Genomic DNA, 21,609 nt, shown 5'->3' with positions numbered 1-21,609 from the left:
ATTCAACAGAGAATTCTAATGCATGGTTTCTTTGATCTGTAAAATTCTTCTGGCAACTTTGGGCAACTAATAATCTCTATCCAAGCATCTGCACTAACTCTAGGTAGTTTGAACTGATTGAGGACCTAACATTTCCATTTTGCCAATTTCATCCCAAAGCATAAGGGGTCAGCAAACTATCCTCTATTATGTCTCCAATAGTGTCATCTGAATTGTTGAGTGATAAATTATTATTATATACAAACTCCACTAAATACAACAACTTCTTCCACCACCACCAAAATCCACAAGAATAGGTTCTCAATCGTCTGAATAATGTCTTCTAGTTGACTGATTTCTATGGGTTGAAGGCAACTGAATCTAGGATTTGTACCAAAACCTATAGCCAACTATTCAAAAAATGAAATGGATGAACTGCATGTGAAAATGATAAGGGAAATATTGTAGGGTTTGATGACCTCTCAATAGAAAGTCTTTACTAGTTGATCAGTGGATCAATTTTGCTGATGAGAAAAGATGAGTCAGCTTGGTCTGGCGATCGACCACAACTCAAGTTGAATTATACCCTTTTTTTTGGGTAATTCATCCATCTCTTACGATCTGACTAACCTAGGTTAGCCCCACCCACCACCATTGTAAATCGGGAAGCACTGATGAGAGTCTTGGCGAACAGCCCAGCATTGTAAGTTTTTCAAACCCCGTAGGTGTAATGTGTTCCGGGTGAGATTCGAAGACTTGTTGCCTAGGAGCCCGTCCCACCTCTTACTATCGCACCAAAGCCTCGAGGGCAATTGTATCCTTTTTTTTATTAGTAAAGTGCATCATGTTATGCTGACACATTAGGCATCACTCTATAAAATTAGCAATCTCTCTCATGTTATGCCTCAACATGATCCATTGAGATTGTTTGCATCTACTGTTTAAGTGCACACTATTAAATGTGAATGAGATGCTTACATCATAAGTCCATCCTTAACAAGGTGAAACTCCTGAATATCCAACTTGTCTTTGAACCTTAAAATATCGTAAACATTATGAGAGGTTCTAGTTTTGAACCTTGGCATACCCTTTAGCAATTATCTAGAAGTAGTTGTTCTCTATCTAGCATCCTCTCGTTGAGACTAATCCATAAATAAAGTCAAAATGTTGAATAGAGTTGCTCAACCTCAACTAAACCCAGTTCGAAAACTAATGAGCTGACTTAGTGACTACTACTTTGATGTGTGCTACCATTCATCTTGATATCCTACTCAGTCTACAATGATATTTTCCAAATGGTAGCTAATAGGCAGTTGTAGTCCTCCAAGAGCTCAATTCCCTTCTCTAATTCATTATTAACTTTTCTGTTTATTTTATATTTGTTGCCTCATCCCAAACCAATCCGCATGAGAAGCAGAGTTAGGATGAGGAAAAATAATTCCCTCCGACAACCCATCCTGTCCTGCCCCCACCACATTGGCATCCCAACTTCATCATCCATCTATACTGGAATCAATCACTAGATCACCACTAGCATTGGGTCTAACGTGGAACGATGACTAATTAAATGAAATTACTCTTGTGACCAACCTAGACTAGTTGACTTGCTTAACTTGACCAATTTACCAAGCTCTGACTAGTTCGACCTTAATTTGAACACAGTAGTTTCAATTTAAACCTGGCTTGAGCTCAAAATCCACCTAACCTAGATTAACCCAAATCTAACTCATTACGCCATCACGCCAACCACAATACACTTTAAGATCCCAAATTAGTAAAAATTTCATATTATACATAAGATTAAATTAAATAAAAATATAGGTATAGTGTACCATGCTAGGGAATGCGAATAACAATTACCATTTTAAATTCGTACCTAATCTTACAATGATATGAGATCCCTAAGGACTTAAGTCAAGAGTCCATGTAATAAACGAGCACCATAATCATGAGTGAACTATGTTGTGTTTAGCTAAGTTAAATTCAGCAAGGGTTTTCTTCAATTTACTAAGCATATTGTTCTTTTATATGTATACATACATAAGGGAGATGGCAGTAAAAGTTTGTTTACACCACAAAATTTTACTAACTAGTATATGCAATGTAACTATTGAAACATGATAATTTGGGTAATACACCAAGACATGTTAATTGATATATGTATGTATTGGTAACATTAATATAAACACACTGGAATAGCACCAAATTTAGTAGATAGATATGAAGGAAAGCTACTATGACATGATGGTCAAATCAATTTGTTAGGGATGAATTAGACATCTGTCAAACTTCATCAATTTTAATGGTTCGCCGAGGTTGAGAAAAGACAGCAATTGAAAAGTTTTCCTTTATTATATTTTATTTTATTTTATTTTTATCACTAATCATTGTACTTTTTGTTCTCTATGATTTTAGTGATCATACATTGGATCTATTCATCCATGGTAACCAATTTTATCACCTGCAAGATATCTTTGCAAAATTCAGAGTCTAGCATTTTATTTGTGGCTTGTGCACTATAGATTAATAATAGTTATTAATTAGGCCCATATACTCATAGTTATCAGAACCAGACCTAAAATTGAATCAGAAAAGTTTTGGTCACTGGTTCACTGTGGTCAATTGGCCTAATTGCATTGGAAAAGTTTTAGGTGGCTGGTTCACTAGACCGAGTGACTTAATTGGTTTAATTGAATATCGAACGAGAAATCACCTATCAACCTAACTAATATAAAATATCTTATTTCTAGAATAAAATAAATATTGACAGAAAAACTAAAAATGTAACTATATCTATATAAAAAAGATCATGACTAACAATTAGGTATAAAAATTCAAGAACTGATACTGGTGAAGACAACTTGACAGAGGAATCACGAGTACGACCCTCACTACTTAGCATAAACGACTGTGCAAGAGAGGTTGAGGGAATAACAGAGAATGCCATGTTGGATTTAAAAATTAAGGTTTTGGGGCTACTAACAAATTGGGCTGTGTTTGATCAAACTAGTGGACCGAACTAGTTTTTGATGATGGTTCTCGTAAAACCTAAGTCGTATGAATTCTAGACAATCAAAGTAAGAATTCGAATAGGAAAAACAAGAACATATGAGCATGGATCTTCGTTTCATCGAGAACACGACATAAGGAAATAAATACTGTCTGAATGCAGCGGAATCGTTATGGTTCTTCGTGCAGAGCTCGCCGATCCAACAATCCTGCGGAAGAAGAAGAAGGAGAAGAAGGTTGGCCTTCCGGAGGAGTTAGGGTTGACGGCGCTGGATTCTCTTCGTCAATGGGGAACGAAGAGACATCTCAAGATTACCCTAATCCTCTGGGGACCAACCTATTATATAGTGCACATCTATTATCAGCCCATCGATGATAATAGATGTGGGACTATAAATCCATATATACTAAACATCTATTATCAGCAAATAGATGATAATAGATGCGAGACTATAGATTCTACACATATGAGATCCACATCCAATTATCCGAAACCCACTAGACATAAGTTAGATCACTTTAAAGGGTTCAAATCGTATTCACGTGTGAAACTTACAAATAAACCCACCAAATAGGGATAATTATATCCAACAATCTCCCACTTGGGCTATATGTGAGTTGTATGTGAAATACAAGTAAAACTTTAGTTGATATCAAACTTTATTGGTATAAAATATCCCTGTAAACAATCTGGTCCATTAATTTTATTGGTATAGGACTAAAGAGGTCATAACTACTGTATATGATCGTAACAAACCCTAACAGTAATCACAATACCAATATCATTAATGACATAGATCAAGATGTGGATGTGTATAGTGGAAATTACATGAAATATGATCAATACATGTCAATTTCCAATTGGTCCTAAGATGACCTCAAAAGAGGTCAGATCATATTTGCAAAATACTTTATGTTAAACTGCAATAGCAAATCATGATCAACTTTATGATTCCAAAAGGAATCTTTATCTTATTTACAAACACCAAATGCTAAACAGCAGTAGTAAATGATGATATCACAGTCAGAGTGTCAAACAAACATATAAATTCCCATTAGTATTTTGAACTTTAAGTACGTACAATAATCAAAATAAAATGTTTGTCTTTATTATCAAATATAGAGCAATAAGATAAATACAGACTTCCACTAGATGAGTTCTTCTTCCATAAGAAGGACTCTCATATCCACAACATGCGCATGAAACAACTTAGGCACCAAGCCTTTGGTGAGTGGATCGGCCAATATGGAATCTGTGCTGATGTGCTTTACCATAATCTGACAACTTTGAACTCTTTCTTTAACCGCTAGAAACTTGATGTCGATGTGCTTGGACTTTGACGAACTGCGGTTGTTCTGGGCATAAAGTTCTGCGGCCTTGTTATCACAGTAGATCCTCAGTGGCCTGTCAATACCATCAACGATCTGTAATGCTGTGATGAAGTTCCTCAGTCAAATCCCGTGATTGGATGCTTCGTAGTATGCTACTAACTCTGCTTCCATAGTAGAAGTGGCTACTAACGTCTGTTTAACGCTCCTCCAAGATATAGCCCCTCCAGTAAGCATGAAGATATAGCCCAAAGTAGATCTTCTGCTATCCAAGCATCCTGTAAAATTGGAGTCTGAATATCCAATCACCTCCAAATGATCTGATCTCCGATACGTGAGCATATGTCCTTTGGTTATTTGCAAATACCGCATCACTTTCTTTACCGCTTTCCAGTGTGACGATCCTGGGTTACTAACAAATCTGCCTAACATCCCCACTATAAATGCTATATCTGGTCGAGTACAAACTTGTGCATACATGAGACTTCCCGACGCATATGGGAATTGCTCCATCTCCTTTATTTCAAGTTCAAGCCGTGGACACTGCTGCAAGCTGAACTTGTCACCTCTTGACACAGGTGTGTCACCGGGTGTACAGTTCTGCATACCATACCTTATAAGCACATTTTCAATATAGGCCTGTTGAAAGTCCAAAAATACCTCTTGAACGATCACGATAGATCTGTATGCCTAGAACAAAGGATGCTTCACCAAGATCTTTCATTTCAAAATTGCCAGATAGAAATGACTTGGTATGATGCAGCATACCCTTATTATTGCTCGCAAGCAATATATCGTCCACATACAAAAACAAGTATAACAAACTTGCTCCCACTGAACTTGACATATATGCACTGATCAATAGGGTTCTCTTTAAATCCAAATGAGGTAACCACTTGATCAAATTTCTGGTACCACTGACGGGATACCTGTTTTAAACCATAAATGGATTTCTTTAATCTACATACTAGGTGCTTTGAGTCGTTAGACTCAAAGTTCTCTGGTTACACCATATATATAGACTCCTCTATGTCTCCATTGAGGAATGTAGTCTTTACATCTATTTGATGTAGCTCCAAATCATAATGAGCTATAAGTGCCATGATTATCCTAAGGGAGTCTTTCGTCGACACAGGTGAGAAAGTCTCCTTGTAATCAATGTCTTCTTTCTGAGTGAATCCCTTGGCAACAAGACGAACCTTATACTTTCCGACATTACCCCTTGAATCCCGCTTGGTTTTAAATATCCATTTACAACCAACGGGCTTCTTTCCTTCAGACAATTCGACAAGTTCCCAAACGTCATTGTCCGCCATAGACTTCAACTCTTCTTGCATGACGTTAATCCACCTTTCAGGGTTAGAGCATTGTTTGACTTCTTGGAAAGATGTAGGATCACTCTCCAACCCTATGTTAAAATCATGCTCTTGGATATAAACATAATCACGAGAATTCGTGGTTCTCCGTTCCCTTGTGGATCGCCTTAAAGACACTTGTGTTTGAGGTGGTTGAGTTACTTGTTCATCAATATGAGGCAATATTTCAATTTGAGTGGTAGGTTCCTCCAATTGCATTGGTTCACTACGCTCACTGAATGTGTGATACCCATAATGTGTGGTATGGTAACCATACCGCTACTGATCGCACTAGTAGTAACAATAGAAGGATCGCCAATGCTTTCCTCAAAAAATACTTCCCTGTTTTTATTACTCCCACTGTCCTCAATAAACTTGGCATTTCCCGTTTCGAAGAAGGATCTATCAGAGGGATTATAAAATTTATATCCTCTTGACTTTTCAGAGTATCCTACAAAATTACAGCTAATCGTTCTTGAGTCCAGTTTCCTTTCATTAGGCTTGTAAGGCCTAGCTTCAGCTAGATAACCCCAGACGTGTAAGTGCCTAATGCTAGGCTTCTTACCCGTCCACATCTCGAATGAGGTTTTAGTTACTGCCTTACTAGGTGTTAGGATGTATACTAAAAGTCTAGCTTTTGGTATAAACATTTATCTAGAAATAAGAATAACATTGGTCAAATATCTATATTTATGATAAATGTAGTTGTTCAATTAATTTATATTGTAGATAACATGGTGTGTGGTGTCACACACAGAGGATCATGTTATCAGTACCTTATAAATTATAAACAGTAGCTCACGACCAAGATGGAAAGGAACAAACCATTGGAAGGTCGTAGTGTAATTAGGTATTAGTTTATCTTAACTATATAATTACACTAGTACACTTAGAGTGTATTGAGTAGGACCATTAGAGGTCGTTTCTTTTTATACTGATTTTATAAAGGAACAAGGACCTCAGTTATTATGAAAGTGTGTGCTCTTAATCCTAATATAATAACAAGCACATATATTTGATATTTATTTCTTTAATTTATTAATAGGTGAGATTTAGTTCGATAAATCAATAAGCCCGATAAGTTGGGAAATGATATCACTTATAGTGTGTGTTGTTGATTATAGAAGGAAACTGTGTCCTAGTGATCTAGGTTGAGAATGTCCCCAAGAGGAGCGCATAAGGATTGTCATGTTAAACCCTGCAGGTGGTCTTAGTCCGACATGATAATAAAGTTGAGTGGTACTACTTTTGGACTAAGATATTAATTAAGTGAGTTGTCAGTAATTTATTTAATTAGTGGACATTCATTATCTTAAACACAGGGAGACTAATACACTTATAATAAAAAGGAGCCCAAAAATGTAATTTGGGATTGGTGCGGTAGTTCAATAATAGTTCTTTAGTGGAATGAATTATTATTGATAAAATTAAGTTGTGTGTTCAGAGCGAACACGGGATGCTTAATTTTATCGGGAGACCAAAACCAATTCCTCCTCTCGGTCCCTATCGTAACCTCTTAATTATAGAGTACTATACCCACCTTCTTACCCATCCTATAGGGGCCGGCTGGCCGGCCCTAGCTTGAACTCAAGCTTAGGTGGCCGACCCTATTAAAATAAAAAGGAATTTTAATTTTAAAATTTTTCTTATGTGGATAACATGATTTAAAAGAGAGTTTAAAAATTTAAATCTTTCCTTTTATAAGATTCTACAAAAGATTAAGAGAAGAGCTAAATCTCTTTCCTTATTTGTAGATTAAAAGGTTGATTTTAATTTTAGTAAAAACTTTCCTTTTAATCATGTTCATGATTTAAAAGAAAGTTTAAAAAATTAAAAATTCTCTTTTATTAATTTCTACAAAAGATTAAGAAAAGATTTAATATCTTTCCTTATTTGTAGATTGAAAGGAGATTTTAATTTTTAGAGATAACTTTCCTTTTTGGAAATTATCCACATGTTTAAAAGAAAGATTTTAATTTATAAAATTTCCTTTTTATTAACCAATCATGAAGGGATAAAAATTATTGGAGAAATTTTTTAAATTTTCGGAAACAAATTAGGAAGTTTTAATTCTTGTTTTAATTAAAACTTTCCTTGATTTGGGGATTGTAGGTGGCCGGCCATTGATATTAAGAAAAGAAAATTATTTTTAATTAAATAAATTTTCCTTTTCATGGCAAAAGAATTAAGGAAGTTTTTATTTAAATTTCCTTATTTGCCAAGACCAAGGATTATAAAAGAGGCGGTAGAGGTGCCTTCATGGCGAACGACTCTATTCTTTTTCTTCCTCTCTTTTCTTCCTAGGTGTGGCCGACCCCTAGAGTTTCCCCTTCCCCTTCTCTCTTCTCCTTCTTGTGGCCGAGACTTCATCACCTCTTGGAGACATAGAAGTGGCCGGATCTAGCTTGGAGAAAAGGAGAGAAAGGAGGCTTGTTTCTTGCATCCATTGGAGCTTGGTTGGTGGAAAAAGTTCTTCATCCTTTGGAAGTTTTTGCTTGGCCGAAACTTGAAGGAAGGAAGAAGAAGGTGCCTTGGTGGTTCTCATCTCGGAAGATCATTGCCCACACAATGTCCGAGGTTAGAAGAGGAATACGGTAGAAGATCAAGAGGTCATTGAAAGTTCACAAAGAAAGGTATAACTAGTAATTATTTTCCTCATCATACTAGTTTTATTTCTTTGTGAAAATACCAAACACAAGAGGCATGTGATTCTAGATTTCGAATTAGTTTTCGATGTTGTGTTCTTTTGTTTTCTTTTCGAACTTGTGCTTCGATTATTTTTTTTGGTTAACCTAGAGTCATTTAAGGAAATTAAATATTAACTTTCCTTAAAAGGCTTTGTCTAGGCGGTGGTGGTTGCTCCCATATCCAAGAAGGCCATGTGCCTCGCCATTCAGTCCTGGAAGCCAAATTTGGAAATTAATATTTAATCAACTTTGTGACCTAGGTGATTTGGATTGAACGTGTTAAGTTCCGCAGGAGATCCAAATCTAAACCTAAAAGAATATATAAGTTAAATTTGGGATCAAACGTGTTAAGTTCCGCAGGCGATCCAAGTTTAATTTACAAGAACACATGGTAGCTAGGAAAGGTTTAGATCTTGTACAAAATTTTTGTACAGAGGAACCATTAGGTTTTCCGAGTAGCAACCAACACTAGGTACTCTATTAAGTAGGTAAACTGCAGTCTTTAGTGCTTCACCCCACAAGGACTCTGGTAGAGAAGTGAAAGTCATCATACTTCTTACCATGTCTTTTAGGGTTCGATTGCGACGCTCAGCTACACCATTCTGACTGGGTGTACCAGGCATGGTATACTGCGGTACAATTCCACACTCAGCAAGGTAGTTCGCAAAAAGTCCTGGACGTTGTTCACCTGATCCATCATATCGACCGTAATATTCACCTCCACGGTCGGATCGGATAGCTTTAATTTTCTTACCTAGTTGAAGTTTAACTTCGGCTTTGAAAATTTTGAACATGTCCAAAGATTGCGATTTCTCATGAATAAGGTACAGATAGCCAAATCTGGAATAGTCATCTATGAAGCTAATAAAATATGTGTGTCCATTCCAAGATGCCTTAGGGAATGACCCACAAATATCCGTATGTATTAGCTCCAAAACATCATTACAACGGCTAGCTTATTTCTTTTGTTAGTGGTCTTCCCCTTGATACACTCTATGCAGATATCAAAGTCTGACATATCAAGGGAATCGAGAATTCCATGTGATATTAACCTTTCTAGGTGTTGTTTGGATATATGTCCTAAACGCCTATGCTACAACATGGAAGAATTCTCGTTAGTCAATTTACGTTTTGTACCTATACTATGCATTATCACGTTGTCAACTGTAGAAGTAAAGGTATTTAATTTATAAAGCTTATCAACCAAGGAACTATTGCCAACCAACACTGAATTAAAGAAAATACTGAAAATTCCATTTCTAAATGAACAAGAATAACCTGATTTGTCCAAACAAGAAATTGAAATTAAATTCCGTCGAAAAGACGGTACAATAAATGTATTTTCTAAATCCAGAAAGACATTGATTCCTAAACAAAGCCTAAAAACACCAATCGACTCGACTTTAGCCTTCTTTCCATTTCCTGTATAGATGTATCTTTCACCATCAAGCGGAAGTCGGTTCCTGAGACAACCCTGCATAGTGACACTTATGTGAGTAGTAGCACCGGTATTTATCCACCAAGTGTCAGTGGGTACAATAGCTAGATTGACTTCCGAACTAACAAAGTTGAGAAGTTTACCTTTCTTTACACGTCAGTTAGCGTACTTGAGGCAGTCTTTCTTCATATGACCTTTCTTCTTGCAAAAGAAACAAGTGGATTCCTTATCCCGCTTCTTGTGCTCCTTATGGCCATTGCCTCCAGAATCTGCAGTTTGTTTTCCTTTTCCTTTCTTATTGATCCTCTTTCATTTTTTGCTCGTACTTTGAGAACCAGATGCTAAGTGAGCACTAATAAGGCAAGAAAAGGTGGTTCAGTCTATTTTTTAATGCTATTGCCCTTTCAAATTTATTTCTTCAGGTCAGACGTAGCTTGAACCATGCTAAGAGAGTAGTGGGAGCTCTGATTCAGGTATCTGTTTGCAAGTTCAGTGTCTTTGCTGATTCATTAATTTGTTTTTAGTTACATTAAATTGTGATTTTGAGCATACATGTACATGCAGAGGGAAGAGAAGAAGCATGATCTCATTGAGTGCGAAATCAACCTTCAACGTCTCCAGCTGAAATACAAGGTACACGCGTTTGTGCTGCCTGATTTCTTCCTACTGTACCCTTAATTGGTTGATTGCACAACTTATTCCAATGTTTTGTGGATGGCAAACTCATGACTTCAGAATGAAGTCTGCCTGAAATCTTTGTATGAGAAACTTGAGACATTAATCCTAGCATTACATTTGAAATGATACAGTAGGCTAGGAACGATTGAAATTGAGCAATTGCAATGGGAAATGGGAATCATCAAAATGAAAAAAAAAAAAAAGAAAAAGAAAAGATTATTTGTGATTTATTACTATATTAGCTACTTCTTTACTTCCGATGTTCTATAAAATTGAATGTCCAATAACATGAGGCTATTTTTAGCATGAGGCAAAGCTTATTGAAGATCGAATAATGTTGTCAGTCTTGCAACAAGGTTCATGCAAGTTTGCATCAAGTGGAGATGATTATAGCTATTCAGATGATACAGAGAATGACAACCCACATGCTGGTCCTGCCTATTTCCATTGTAAAAAAGTGGACTCGAAGCATTTAATGGTCCCCAGTGCCCAAATAAAGCCGGAGTTAAAGATAAGACATGTATCAAACAGATGGCTGCAGATGCGGGTATCCTTTCTTTTGCGATATATTTTGATTAACTTGTGGGCTTACCCAAATTTGTTGTCCAAGTCTCATTCTTAATTAAATTATGATGGTCTAGCTCAAAGTCCTTGTAGTCCCTTGAGAATGTCAGATTTGGTGGTGGAAAAGTAATAAATATTCCCATAAAACTCAGAATAATTTATGCTGATGCAGGATTATGATGAACCTATGTTGTTGTTCACTAGACCTCTGGATCCAACCAGGCTTGCAGCTCTAGGCATAAAGCTTCCGCCTTGTCCTCCTTCAGAGGATGGCTTGATTGTACCAGCTTTTCGCTTCCACAGCAGGGTTGGACGTGGAGGACGGATTATTTTTGACCGTTGCAATCCCATTTTATGAACTCTTTCCTAAGAGCTACAGTTGATGACTATAATAACTTCTCGTATACCATATCCGAAGGTCCTAAGCTAGTGTCATTTCACTTTGGTTGCATGATGTATTGTGAAAATCAATGGGTTATGATCAATTAATCAAGATTAGTCCGTAGAAGGGTCTTAAATCATGTTATCATTTTTCATTGGGTGTTAGTGATACTCTTGTTGCTCATGTATGATTGTTTCGGGCACAGGTGAGCCTGTTAGGCAAGTGTAAGTCTAAATATTTGCTCATTCAGTGAGTCTGAATATTCAATTTGGTTGTTAGTAGACTTGACCATGAGTCAGGTCGGGTTAACGGGTAACCATGAGCTGGTTACAAATCTAGCTCATTTTTAACTAGTTCAAATATTCTTTTTTGTTTATGTCGACTGTTTAAAGTTTTTTATTTTTTATTATTTGATATTTTTTTGATAATGATTATGATTAATTGATTGTTTTTTAAAAAATTTTTATAAATAGGCTGTTTATTTTATTATTATTATTATTTTGTATTATTTTTGAATTTTGAAATTTAGTTAGTTTTCAATTTTAATTCTTTAATTCTAATGGAAGGAAGTTCATGAACTTTGAAGGAAAAAGAAATAATTAATCAGAATGTGGATCTATAATTTGTTGAAGATGAACTAGAGTAATTTTTGATAGTCGAAATTAAGAAAGTATTGAACTTCTAGGTTTTGGATACTTTATTTTATTAAATATTTTATGAAAAATTACTCTTTCGTTTAGAAAAATTTGTGCAAAATATGAATATTGTAAAGTCTTATAAATTTCAAACATATAGAAACAAAGCACTTGATTGAATTTGGAGTTGAATGTTCGTAAACAAACTGATTAGTGAAGGTATTAATTCAAAGTTATTTAAATATTAGTATTAGATTAAAAAAATCATTAATTAGATTTATTTTTTAAAAATATTTTCTTTTAATTTTAAATTTAAATACAATTTGAAGATTTTTATTAACAATCATTTAATTCATCTACTAAATATGTTCTTTCAACTACACTTATACAATTAAAAAATTAATGAGAAGAATTTTTTTTATAACTTTTGGATTAATATGGTTGTGAGCTACACTTATTAATTATGATTTGTCATTGGGTTAATAACTTTTGAATGATTCAAAAATGTTTATTAGCAAATTGAATCATTGATGAAGCATACTGCTCATAATATATTTCAATTATTATAATTAATTTTAAAAGAATATAGATTAATTTTTAAAATATTTTTAATATTATTTTATAATGTTAGTTCTGATAATAGAAGTATTGACGAATTTAAATTCATATGTTAATTTGTTATGGATGATTTATTTTGTTATATTCATTATGTATGTTATATTTTAAATTTACCCGTTCAAGACATACTAAAATTTTTAGAAAATCAAATTAAATCAATTAAAATTGTTGTCTCTTATTTATGGTTATATCTTATTATAATGAAATAATAAAATAGATTTTATAAAATTAATAGAATGAGATTAAAACTTTTTTACATGATATTCTAACACGCTATAATTAAAGTATAAATTATTTATTTCAATATATCAATGCATATTTATTTTTGCATCAATGAAATATATATAGTAATATTTGTGAAATTCTAAAAATATTTAATGATGCAACTCAATAAATTATTTTGTGTTTATTATCCTATTTCTCATTTAGTTATAATAAATTTTCATAACATAATTTTAATTTTAAATGAATATATTACAAATGAATTTTAAACTCATTCATGTTAGCAATGAAGGGAAAATAGAAAAATATTTGTTTATCATATTCTTGATATTTATTTAGTTGTATTTGTTTTATATCCTAAATTTAAAGTAAATTAGATGTTTTACATGAAATGTTAGTTATGTATTATGATGTTTTAATTTCATTTAAAGATTATTATGTTGAAATTGGTGACATCATTAGAGGGGGAAGTGAATAACGATTCACATCAATTTTCATTTTTCGTGCTTGTCTATAAAATAATGCATAGTGGAAATAAACTCAAGAAATAAAACAACACAAACACAACAAATCATTTTTTATATAGAACTCTCTATTCCTATTTCATGACTTAGCGTTCTAGCGGTATTACGACTATACTTTCTCCTTCTCAGACACCTTTCGGAGACAGAAAACCTCTTACAAACCTATTCTATAAACACATACAAATATAAAAATGAAAAATGAAATTCAATATAAATAATAACTTACATTAGTTGTAACAATAATTTACATAAGTGATCTTTTATTTACTTTCTATTAATTGCTTTAGATAGATTTTTGAAGGTTGTTTGTCACCATTAGTCGATTGTTCTTCTAGATTTCAAATGTTGCACCTGCAAAATAACTTTTTCAGTGAAACATTGACCACAATAGTTGTCTATTGTACTTTATTAGTCGACTGTTGGATCAACAATAGAGTTTTCGAATCGACTCAAAAATTCTCTAGTCACTCTAATAGTGTCATCAGTTGATTGCTCATACTCAACAATCATTTGATATATCGCAAACTATTGGTGTTACAGAAGCAGTTCGGGTTACTAGAGGGGAGGGGTGAATAATATATTTGTAATTAAAAACACTATATTTCTCTCTTTTTTTTAAGGTTCATTGGTCGTGTTCCTTGTGGAAATCCTCCCCACGCTTGTGGCAGTTGCAACGACCAAACAAATTAAAAAACTCAAAATAAAATGAAAAAGAACTTGGGTTTTCTCCCAAGAAGCGTTTGTTTTTGTCAAAAGCTTGACCCTTGTCAATTTTAGCTTGGAGTTTTCAGCTTAAGTGGTGCATGTTCCCCTCTTTTTCCAACTTCATCAGGAAGCTCTTGGTTCATCCTTTCTCATGCCGGAATGACGTACTTTCCAATTTTACTCATCCCCCTATCATGGTTTCATCTTGATGGATCATCTACGAATCATATCGTAGGGCTTCTTTCTTCATCATTTTCAAGCCATCCAACACTATCCACATGCAATTTATTAGTGACCTTAGATAAATTGAAGGCAATTTTTGTCTTCGCCAACCGTCAAAGAGAGCCTATGATTTTTGATGTTGATTACAACTCTGAAGGTGGCTAAGAAAGACCTCCCTAAGAGGATAGAAACCTTAGGGTCCTCGTCTATATCAAGTATGACAAAATATGTAGACACTACAAAATCACCTACTTTGACTGGAACATCCTCTAGAATACCCAAGGGTACCTAAGAGAGTGGTCGGCTAGTTGCAAAGTCATGGTCGTTAGCTTCAAGTCACATAACCCTAATTTCTTGCAAATTGAAAAGGGCATGAGACTCACTTTCCTTGAGATCATAAAAAGCCTTGTTAATCTTAGTGCAGTCAATAAGACAAGGAATAAAAAAACTACCTAGATATTCTAGCTTTGGAGGAGGTTTGTTTTGAATAAACACACTGTACTCTTCCATCAAAGCAATAATCTCGAAGTCTTAGCCTTCTTTTTGCACAAACAAATGTCCTGCATGAACTTGGAGCATGTTGGCATTTGTTGTAAAGCATCAAGTAGGGGCATTTTCACACACAGCTCCTTAAGCATCTCCAAAAATTTCCTAAATTGCTCATCCAACTTTGCTTTAGCCAATCTCTGAGGGAAAAGTACCGATGGTGTGTAAATCCCACTGGAGTTGTGGATCTAGGTTCTTCATTCTTTTTCTTGGATTATTTTGTGATATTCTCCCCTCATTGTAGAATCTAGATTGCCCCATCCTTGTCATTTGGTACACCATCTTCATCCTCCATCTGCACATGGGGTTCCACCAAGGTTCGACCACTTGTCAAGGAGATAGCGTTGCAATGTTCTACAGGGTTCATCTCGGGTTGCTTGGAAATTAGCTAAAAGCTCTCAAAGATGAATTTGCAATTTGCATAATCTAAATTTCAAGCATCTTGGTATGGTTGGTGAGGTTGTCAATTTTCCATTTATTTGTTTGATCACCTCTCCAGTGGCTAGGTGTTGTTGCATGAACTCTTCATTTTTTTGAGTTTGCATTGCGATGAAGTTCTTGACCAAACTCTCTAGCTTGCACTTCTGCAGTGCTTCTTGAAATCCGATGATTCTCCAAATTATTTTGCCATCCTTGATCTTGGTTGTTCCTATAAGAGAAGTTTGGATGATTCCTCCAACTGGGATTGTATGTGTTCGACTAAGGGTTATTTTGCCTTTTGTTGAAGTTATCGATGACATATACTTACTCAATTTGGTCTCACTAATAGTGCAACCCCAACTGACCATTTGCTGCCACATGTCCTATTACCACATATCTCATAGGAAACACTAGTTACGTTCATCACATTGACATTGAAAGAATCAAATCTTATTGTTAGCACATCCATCTTTGCAGTAATTAGGTCAAGAGTGTTTACATTGTACTTACCTATAGCTTTCACAGTATTATCTTTCTCGGTCTCCCATTGGTGATGATTGAGCACCACATTTTTTATGATGTTATAGGCATCATCTAATCTTTTGTTCATTAGTGCTCCACTAGCTACGGAGTTTGAGGAGACCTTTGTTGCATAGTTGGAGCAAAATATGATATCACTCACCCCAAGTGGGCTAATATTATCGGTCCCACGATAATATATAGGCAATAAATCATGGGAGGGGACATTTTGCCTTAGCAAAATGACCCTTTGCATGAGGGAGATTAGACACCTAATGAGACATTTTGTATTCACTAAAAATTAACCCCAAGAGCTATTGGAGAAAATACCCATATAAGTACTAACTTGTCAACTTATGAGGACGACCTTTGTTGCATAGTTAGAGTATAAGGTGATAATGCTTATCCCAGGCGACCATTATCATCGGCCTCAACCTTTGTTGCATAATTGATTCTATTGTAAAAGGCGTGGATGATTTTCGAGTTCATAATCCGGGCACTGATGGAGAAGTCCCTTGAACCAGTCCCTTTTGTGTGAAGCTCATGATAAGATGTTGAAGATGTGTTGTCTTACTTGGAGGAAAATATTTGTCAAGGAATCGTTGTTCAAGTTACTCCCACGTCATGATGTTTCCAATTGGGAGTGAATGTAGCCAGGTTCTTACTTTATCTCTCAAGGAGAAAGGGAGTAGGCGCAATCTAATAACATATGCAGAGACACCATTATATTTTGGAGTTTTGTAAATTTCCAAAAATCCTCTAAGTTCAAATTAGGGTTGTCCATAGGTGCACCTCCAAATTGGTGCTACTGGATAATGTGGAGCAATACAAGCTTCAACTTGAAGTTGTGGACATTGACCAGAAGTCTGGTGATGGTAGATCTTAATTCTCTTATGTTAGGTGTGGCATAGTCCTGCAACAGCATGTTCTCATCGTTGGCCATGATTGTGGTTGGTGGGTCTTACTTTGCCTCTATTTTCTTTTGTAGATTTCTTTTATGGAAAGTTCTCTCAGTTTTAGAATTTGTTGAAAGATCTCTAACATGTTAATGCACTAACAACTAAATCAAGGATAAACAAATAATGCGATAAAAGAGATAATTTTCAACACACAAATATCAAATCAAGTAGGGTTACTCCTTATTCCTAGAATTAAGGAAACTACTCCATGGAGATGAGGTACAAGCTGGAGACATGAAATTAAGCATTCTACAACTCAAAACAAAGAGAGAAAAGTGAGAAAACTTGGTTGTAGATGTTGATGTCGTCTCCGGATGATCTCCTTGCCTCCTTAGTGGACGGAGTCCTCGCGGCTCCATAGGAACGAATCTCTTCTTGAGTTCCTTGTCACAAGAAAACCCCTTGATACCTCAATTATGAGCCCCATATGTCCTTTTATAACCTCCAAAGCCTCCAAAGCCTTCCAAGTTCATCACAACTTTCCAAAATTGTCAGGGTGCCCCACCAGATGACAACCGTGTTGGGAAGCACGACCAAGTCGTGTGGCCTATTAGAGGGAGAAATATGGCTATGCTCACAAGCACAACTATGCCATGTTTTGATTTGGTGTATTTTGTTGGCTGGTAGCAAAGGGCATGACCATCCCATGTTTAGTGCTGAAAGTCCTCTAATCTCTTCATTGTGAATCTCCAAAGATGGTGCGTGGTCGTGCCAGGGAATATGGCCAAACCATGCATCATGCTGGAATGCACATTTTAAAGGCTCTTTGACTCTGATTAAGTTTTGAATTTATATCCTATCAATGAAAAAACACAAAGAGCAGCATCCTGAACTAAAAAGATAAAAATAATACAAAAGCTAATGACACCTACAAGATATGGTCATGCAATGAATTAAATGCATGAAAAATAATACCAAAAATATTTGCATGAATCACACACATCAGAACTCTATCTTGAAAATTCAAATTGACAAGTTAAAGTTTATGCTGGAAAAGTGCACATTAGGATCTAAATATCTAGAAATGATACTTGGGTCTCAACATGTTGTCTACAACAAGACTTAACTTGGTTAAAACTCAAGTCAATAATATGTTTCATATATGTCTCTTTTAAATAGAAATAAATTTAATTGTGATAAATATAGGAGGGCTTGGTTTTCAAGTCATATTTAGTCAACCTAGTAGGACATAACTCTTTGCTATTCTAAAATAACATATTCATTATGTGAATGAAGCTCATGTTAACTTTAGAATTGTAGAAATCTCAAATGTAAGGGGAATTAGAAAAATTTAGAAAATAAAAAGAAACAAACCTTTAGCTTAGGGGGAGTTCCAATTAGTTTGAAGTTTGAAATTAGACTAGGATTTTCATATATCATATATATATACTCGTTTATTTTTTTAAGAAATGGACTTAACCTAGGATCTACTATAGATTGAATCAACCTATAAATCTAGGCAACCTTCACATTTCATAAACACTTAAGGTTAACTATTTATATATTGAGCCATGTAGATAGGCGTGAGTTGCTAAGACTAGACTTTGGTTCTAGATGCTCATGTATGTGCATTAATATGAACCAAGTTTAATAAACACAAATCGATCATTTAGGTGATCAACTCGTTGAAGACTTATGTCTCATAAATATTTAAGTTGGAAATAATTGTTGGACATGTCAAAAGGATTTTAAAATTATTTTCAAAAATTTATATTTTTATCTAAAATATTACTTTTGGTTGATTAACTTAGTTAACTTGTTGAAATTAAGATGTTCATCAACCAAAACCAACACCATTGACCTATAAATTTAAGTTAAGACTTGACAACTTAAGTTAGAATTTAAATTGAAATTTAATCAAAAATTTGACTTTAGGGTCATATGGAACTCTTTCTGCGCTCGAACACAAATAGATAAAATGATAAATTTTGGTTGGTAAAAAGTTGAAATACGATCGTTTAGAAACTCCCAAGCACTCAGATATCCAATGGTAAAAATTAAAATCCTATTTAATATGAGTAGTGAAAATTAGGGTTCAAGTTATTCAGAGTCAGACTCTAGGCATTCGTAGTGCAAGTCATGGGTGCCTATAGATTAAACACCTTCAGGTGCCTAAACTCTCTTTGATCACCCGGATAAGGTTTATAAAAATGGACAGAGAGCTCCAGGTGACCTCACACCTTTAAGCTCTTTTTTCCTCCTAAAACCCAAGTTTTGTATTCTCAATCTCTTCAATGACATCATGCCTCCATAACAACCTCTAAAACATTATCTTCTAAAGTTTTAAAGCTTACATAAGTTTAATTTAATAGTTTAGACTAAAACATAGAGTGACTGAGGCTAGTTCCTCTAGGCTTTCTAGTATAGATCCTAGACTTCTGTTTAAAGAACTTAGGACTAGATTTTATGATCAGATGTTTATACTCATGCACACTAGATAACTCAGTAGGGAGTTCTTTTAAACCACTACTGTGACATTGTAGAAATTATTGACTATTACAATCTAAGTAGTCTTGTTTATTGCATAGTCAGTAAACATTGATCATTGTTCTAAGTTCTATAATAACTTAGTTAACTCAATGATCTCACTTACACTACTCGATTTGGAGGTTAGGATATCATTTTTACTCCTGACATACTTAGGGACCATCTTGGGTTGAGTCGCTCTACCTCTATATTTTTTTTCATTTTAGTCCTTATCATTTCTAGATCCTTACTCTCACATTTTATTAGACACTATTTACACTATTTTTTTGAGGTGAATGTATTTCTACCGTCACTAACATCAACTCTATTCATCTTAGAATTGAAGATTATGTGTTGTACAAAGTCTTAGTTGCATTCATCTTATCGATAAACACTAAAGACTTAGTTGTTATGAGACCTTTTCATTTTTGTATACTTTACATTATAGGTTAGATATTAACCTTAGTCCACATATGTTTCATTCCATCATTTATCACTCTAGTATTACTACCAACAATAAGGTTCACATGCCTTACTATCATATCCTCAATTTCTTGTTTGTTTCATTCGGGGTTGATATTACTAGTGGTAATATTAAACCTATTTTGACAATATAGGATTTAGATAATTTTCTTAGCTAAATGGAAATAGTAAATAGAGTCTTAGTATGGAAGCATGGGAGAATGTCTAAGACTTAAGAGGGTGACACATAGTTTGATATTGTAGATTTGCCACAGTTGCCACCACCTCCACCTTCTCTCTTTTTAAACGATAGAGTAACTCTACTTAGGAGATCCTTGCTTAAGGATTCCAATGCAGGAGGGGTAACAATAGGCTAGATATGTCACGCTTCAAAGGAGTCCCTGTTAGAGAAAAATGCGGTAACATCTTCCCTGTACCGGTGACAATTTGAAGCATGAATACATCAACACACAAAATACCTCAGCCCACATGGCTGGAATACACACAACCATGTAGTTATATATATATTAAACAACTCACACGACTATACTAAAAATACAACCACGCAGTTATATATATAAAACAGCCCACACGATTGCAATAAAAAAAATAGTAGAAAAACAAACGAGAAGCCCATAAAACCAAATCAACACAATGCGTGCCGGCACGACTTAAGCACAAATACAACACCAAACTCAAAGAAAATAACTACATGGCTCAACACCAATACAATGCTAAAACATTAAAGAATATATATAAAAGAAATCAAAGGCGAAGTAAAACCATCTTCTGATGCGACGAGGGACCGATAGACAGGATACCTCCAAGCAACTGCTTAATTATCTACATATAATAGGAATAATGCAATGGGGTGAGTTCAATAACTCAGCGGATATCAATCTAACATGCATAGTAAGAAATAATTACCAGTAATAATCATAGAGTACAGTCTCCTGATTAATAACAGGAAATGCAAAACTGAAATAAGGGAAGAAGAACTATACTCACCAGGGCCTCCTATCCTGACATAATGGTGGGAACCACATCAATAGATGCAGGATCATCAAACCAAATACATTATGTATCCTGTATGCATGTCAATCATATGCAACCATCAAAATGCAACATACATAATGCAGCAAACACAAACAATAAATACAATCCATGCATATGATGCAAAAATAACATGGTCACCCCTGATGCCAATCAGTCATCTCACACACGATGATGAGATTGAGTGGGTAGTGCTATGACAACTGTGCACTCTGCCATCACTACTCCTGAGTGACCGAGTGGACATGATGCTGTCGGAGTACACCTATCTTCCTATCCCAAATCATAAGTGGGGAAGCTCAATGCTCTCATTTCACTGAGATGGTCCAGAGGAGGGATCCCTGTCCTGCTACCACGCTGCATCACCACTACCCATAAGCGGGCCAATGGAGCCCTTGACAGAGCAACTTGCTGCACCACACCCTGCCTGATATACCACTAACCCATGAGTGGTTATGTGTGTAGATCCATGTAATTGGTGATGTGTTCAACAACAATAGAGCCGACAATCACTCAGCATATAATCATGCAAAATGGTGCATGACATTAAGCATGTAAATCCTGAAAATACCAACCTCCTCATAATGTGTACCAAAAGGAAACCAAGTCCATAACAATGATCTAGATACACATGCCAAAAAATAAACCTAGGTACACATGCAAAGAAATAAACCTAGGTACACATGACAGGTAATAAAGCTAGGTACACATGCCAAGTAATAAGCCTCGGTACACATGCCAGGTAATAACTAGTATCTAGACTTGTATCCGATAATACATTGAATGTCACTACATAAGTACACATGACAAGAAACAAGAGAACATAAGCATGAATGC

At 35.1% G+C, this 21,609-nt stretch overlaps 1 protein-coding gene across 2 annotated transcripts in view; it reads left to right on the top strand.

The window, feature by feature from the left end:
- LOC122025433 overlaps positions 1-11,797 on the top strand; it is a 48,093-nt gene extending 36,296 nt beyond the window's left edge. For both annotated transcript variants that reach the window (XM_042584249.1, XM_042584242.1), the window contains 4 exons: positions 10,220-10,270; positions 10,362-10,430; positions 10,780-11,022; positions 11,212-11,797. In XM_042584249.1, coding sequence (XP_042440183.1) covers positions 10,220-10,270; positions 10,362-10,430; positions 10,780-11,022; positions 11,212-11,397 — 549 coding nt within the window. In that variant the 3' untranslated portion in view covers positions 11,398-11,797. The remainder of the gene's footprint in view (positions 1-10,219; positions 10,271-10,361; positions 10,431-10,779; positions 11,023-11,211) is intronic.
- The last annotated feature ends 9,812 nt before the right edge of the window (positions 11,798-21,609 follow it).

Source organism: Zingiber officinale, chromosome 1A, assembly GCF_018446385.1.
Source record: "Zingiber officinale cultivar Zhangliang chromosome 1A, Zo_v1.1, whole genome shotgun sequence".
Lineage (NCBI taxonomy): Eukaryota > Viridiplantae > Streptophyta > Magnoliopsida > Zingiberales > Zingiberaceae > Zingiber > Zingiber officinale.
This window is presented reverse-complemented; position numbering and strand designations above follow the sequence as displayed.